The sequence below is a fragment of the Phytophthora sojae genome (assembly GCF_000149755.1).
Source record: "Phytophthora sojae unplaced genomic scaffold PHYSOscaffold_64, whole genome shotgun sequence".
Lineage (NCBI taxonomy): Eukaryota > Oomycota > Peronosporomycetes > Peronosporales > Peronosporaceae > Phytophthora > Phytophthora sojae.
In genome coordinates this window covers 35,343-40,116 of record NW_009258178.1, presented here as the reverse complement: position 1 = coordinate 40,116, position 4,774 = coordinate 35,343, and the positions used below count along the sequence as shown (strand labels likewise).

At 57.9% G+C, this 4,774-nt stretch overlaps 2 protein-coding genes across 2 annotated transcripts; both read right to left on the bottom strand.

Moving 5' to 3' along the window:
* Positions 1 to 1,774: 1,774 nt before the first annotated feature.
* Positions 1,775 to 3,187, bottom strand: PHYSODRAFT_343376 (hypothetical protein; the record flags this gene model as incomplete). Its single annotated transcript, XM_009541931.1, has 2 exons — positions 1,775 to 2,202; positions 3,097 to 3,187. 2 exons carry the CDS (start codon positions 3,185 to 3,187, stop codon positions 1,775 to 1,777), a joined length of 519 nt encoding a protein of 172 aa, XP_009540226.1.
* Positions 3,188 to 3,506: 319 nt separating this feature from the next.
* On the bottom strand, positions 3,507 to 4,046 carry PHYSODRAFT_343375 (hypothetical protein; the record flags this gene model as incomplete). The annotated part of the gene is made up of 1 exon (XM_009541930.1): positions 3,507 to 4,046. One exon carries the CDS (start codon positions 4,044 to 4,046, stop codon positions 3,507 to 3,509), a length of 540 nt encoding a protein of 179 aa, XP_009540225.1.
* Positions 4,047 to 4,774: the final 728 nt, after the last annotated feature.

Genomic DNA, 4,774 nt, shown 5'->3' with positions numbered 1-4,774 from the left:
GGCGTCGCGCCAGCGGACGAGCTCGACCTCGAGTGGCGGTGCTGCTGGTACAGTTGGTGGTGGGCCGTGAGCATCGTGGTTGGTGTCGTTCGTTGCTGCTGTCTCGTTCGGTGTCGTCGAAATAGACTAGAGGCTAGCTAGGTTGCTGCCTGCCTGCCTTACTTGCCTGCCTTCCTGGTGGCCAATTCGGTAGTGATGGATGGAGAGCTGCGGGGCGGGCAGTGAGAGGGAATCAATCGGCGGCGGCGCAATCGCGTCCGTCCAGCGCAAAGGAGACCGCCCGCGGTGCGTAATATGGCCCGGCTCTGCTCCTGGGTCGATGCGTAAACGGTCAAGGGCCACATGTCGCCCCGCGAAAGTCGATGCTTGTTTTCGGATCTGTCTGTGTGAGCTGATATTGCTGTGGTAAATTACTTTCTTATCTTGGTGTATTATTTCAGGCTGAAGGAACTTCCTATCGCAATGACCTGCGTCCAATAATACTATTCATTCTGGACGGGATTGCTTGTCCGACCGGCCGTCGTGATCCGCTGTCAGGATTCACCCCCGGCGCAATCGCGCGCGACCACCATTCTCAGAATGGCATTCTGAACGTTGAGAAGCCTACCATTCCATTTTAAGTCGGCAGAATGGCATTCTGCCGACTTAACGCGCACTTTGCGCCAATCGCCGCCCGTGCCGCACCGACTTCCGCCCAATACAGTCTCAGCCGGCCCTACGAAGGCACCGCCGATGGCCGATGTGCCGATGGCCGCGCGCCACGCTGCAGTCTCTGTCACGCTCTCTCACGCGGAAGCGCCCCGAGGCACTCGGCCGCCGTGCGCGCGCGCTCGATCGCCATCTGTGCGTGGGCAAAGAGGCCGTCGCAGCGCCCGAGCCTCGGGTGGCGGGATTTTTCTCGGCCCGCAAAGCAACCGCCGGGAATCCCCATCGATGATGGCACTGCGCCGGCGGTAAGCCTGCTGTATTATATCGCTCGGCGTACCCACTCGACGCTACGACGAGCACTTACGACAATGGCTCCGGCTGCGGCCAAAAGCCTGGATGGGCCCTCCCTCCGCTTCGCCAGTGATGCTGCTGCTGCTAACGCTGGTTGAAGTGTCCGCGGCTTCAAGCGGGGGAGCTTCTCCTCTCCCGGAGACACACCGCAAAGCGTGGATGCGCCGCCGACTTACTACTGCAAGCGACGTCGCTTACGGAGCGATTACTCCGAGACGGGCTCGGCGTCCCACGCTCTGCATCAACCTGCGCCGGCGAAGCCATCCCTCGGTCTGCGCGGCGGGTCTTCAACGCGCCAGGCTGTCCGCCGTGCGCTGCTCTTTATACGATCTTGAATGGCAGTGTATGCTGTCATTGAACTTGTATTAGCAAACCGGTGCATCTTGGCATCTTGGCTAAGTCTTTCCAAGTACTAACACTGGTGGCATTTCCGATTCCATGATGAGCGACCTAGTGGAGCCCATGATACTCACCGTGTTAACTCGAACTTCAATCTCTTGCCAGTGTTTCGAGATCAAAGTTACATGTACTAGCGTAAGCTCTCGGTGAATGAATGCTGCGATAGTGGAATCAAGCTCCGAATGAGTCAGACACTGCCTCATTTTGATGGCGATTGTAATCCGGTGCGCTATGGTGCAAACGAACAGCAAGAAACACGCATTTGCTGACATCTTGATACACGAATATGACCACTCATACTGAGAATCTCAGCCCCTTTACACCCGCAGGCGCTGTTGCTGTTGCTGCTGCTGCTGCGTGGAGTCCGATCCCGACGTCAGCGGGATGCAAGCCTTGTACACCTGCGCCAGTACCAACGGAGCGTGCACGTGCCCTTACAAGCCGAGTAGTCGATCGTGTAGCCCTTGTCGGCGATCTTCTCGTGGCAGTTGTCGCCCTGCAGCACGCGCGTGTTGTCGATCCAGACCTCGCACGGGCCATCGTGGGTGTAGCCCGTGGAGCGCATGGCGTCTCCGTCCGGAATGGGCTGCGGGGTGCCCTTGGGGTCGGTCCAACCGCAAGAGAAGTCGGCGCCCTTGGTCACCGTGTACTTGCCATGGTCCATGAAGTCGCGCAGGGTCTTGTAGCCGTTCTTGGTACGCCACGCCCGAAAGTCTTGCTGGGTCGCGAATCCTTGGTTCTCGAGGAAGGCCAGCGGGTTGTACTTGGTTTCCTTGTCGTTCGTAGTCCACTGGGCTGCTACGGCTCGCCGTGCGCTCAAGCAGCTCTCGGCTGCTGCTCGTGACCGCCGTGTCGCGTTTAAGCTTCATCCGTGTCACTAGCGATTCTACACCTTTTCAACTTCAAAACTGCAAATTGTAAGTTCAAAACAGCAAAAGGTAACATCAAAACAACAATACGCTATAAATGTATATTACAAACTGAATGATATCTATCATCGTATACGATTATAGAGTACAATTTGCCTATTGGCTAGCTATGCTGCGTGCCAACCAATGAGCTGTGTATAAAAGTACGAAGCTAGCCTGGTCTCTGCTCGTGCAGTTTTGAACTTACCTTTTGCTGTTTTGAACTTACAATTTGCAGTTTTGAAGTTGAAAAGGTGTACTTTCCTCAGCTCGAGAATTTCTTTTGGCTAGTCATCGTTTCTCATCGAGCCGTCGTGGCAGTGTGCTCACCGGTACTCGAAGGCGCCAGTCGGTCTGCTGTTCTAAGACGATCGCATCCTGCCGAAGTTGGAAGAAGCCATGCGGTGTTCTTCGTGCCAGAAAGAGGTCGATTCATTGTCGAGGTCACGAAAGCAGTGTGAAGGAATTTTTGTTATGCGTGTCGTCAAGGAGACTGGTAAACGCACAGGTCTGACGCCTGCGGCTAAGTTCTAACTGGGCGATGAATCCATGCTCGTCAAAATGAAAGACTGCCTTGTATGGCGGCGATGCTGCGCCCGACGTGAGCCCCACGTGCGCTGGTGTTGAATTCAATTCAATGAATTGGTGTGGCGGTGCATTGATACGGTGCGCACGCGACCTCTTTGGCGCGTTGAAGTTCAAACCGCTTGGAATTACAAACGGAATTAGCCCTTCGCTCCGTGCCCTGCAGCACGGTGATCCATGCCAAGCAGGCCTCCGGGCCACCAACGTCGCCCCCGCAGTGCGGCCCGCACCGCCGCCAGCGAGGCCTGCTTGCGGGTGGAGGGCCTGTGCTTGGGCAATGTCGACTCGACCGTCATCGACGCGCTCCCTATCCGCTGGGAATTGCACGCCGCAAAGACACGGCGGTCGCATTCAACAGCGTGTCTTTCCGCCCCACCCATTGGGTTGGGTGGTATGCAGGCGTTAAACGAGCGCCGTACATGATGGTCGAGGAGCAACTTGCTCGAGGAGGAAGGTGCTCGGGCGAAGGAGCTTGCCAAGACAAAGATGCAGTAGGAGGAGCTCGATAGTTTGGACGTTGGCCGCACAAAAATGTATTGATGCACCTGGCTATCAATAATAATAATAATAATCCTACCGCGCTGCTGCTGCTGCTCTTCGAGCGTTCGTCGGCTCTCAGAGGCGCTGCGACGAGCGGCGCATGATCTCTATCTGGTGCTTGAGCAGATAGCACACGGCGGCGCGCGAGACGCCGAACTCCTTGGCGAGGTGGGCCTGCTTCTCGCCGGCGCGCACGCGACGCACGATCTCGCAGCGCTCGCGCTCCTTGAGGTATTTCTTCTTGACGCGCTTGCCGGCCGTGCCGCAGGCGGTGGACGGGGACAGCGGTGCCGACGAGAGGCCCACGCTGGTCAGCGGGCGCTTGCAGCCCGAGCGGCGGCTCGAAGCCATGTCCTCGTCCTCGGTCTCGGAGCCCGAGGTGGTGGACACGGGCGAGTAGCTCTGGCGGTAGCTGTAGTAGCTGGTGCTGTTGTTGTTGTTGTAGATGAAGTTGCTGTTGTAGGGTAGCTGCATGCCGGTGGCGCTGCTGGCCTGGTGCCAGCCGTAGGGCGGACTCTGCGGGCGCTGCTCGCCGCTCAGCAGCGGCGACGGCGGCTGCGGCGTGGCCGAGTTCTGCAGGAAGGTCTGGAAGCTGGGCAGCACGGTCATGGCCATGGTGGTGGCGGGGCGAGGTGGTAGGTCGGTGTGCTCGAAAGCCGTTCAAATGGGAAATGAGGCTCGGAAGACGCCGGGTTTCCGACAGCTCCGTCGCGGCCGCAAAGATATGCAGTCGCCGCTCGTTGTTAAACGTTACTGAAATCAAGTCAAAACATCTCCACCCCTAGTTGCAGTTGGCGGGAGCGTGTCTATTTGCTTCAGTTTGCGATTCAAAAGGCTGCTTCGTGCGCATGGGCCGCTTGTCAAAGACGCCGCACCACCTGGCAAAGCCCGCATTTAACGCGCTCCAATCGCTGGTGGCCACCGACCACAGCCGTGAACGCCGGCCGCGAAACAGGGCTTCCCGCACGAGCGGCAGCAGTTGATGCTGATGCTCGGCGAGAGCTGCAAAAGCTATCAAGCTCAGACAGCGGCCGTAAGCCTCATTCGGAAACTCTGGCCGACATCCTTCGCCGCCCCGGTTCGTGCTTGCGCTGGCATCCTGTCTTGCCCCGGTTTAACTGTATCGGTGGCGGCAGCTTCCTCCTGTCGTTTACCAGCACTTACTGTACATGTAGCAGCGCTTGGCTCGACCAGCCGAATTGCCGCTAACGAATACTGTTCGAGTTGAACTTCCGGGGCCGCGATTGGTCGAAGGTGCATGCAAGGGGACGTCTTTGCGTCAAAACATACCGTAGGCACCCAACGTTTAACAGAGCGCCGGCGCGTTAAATTAACAGCCCCCC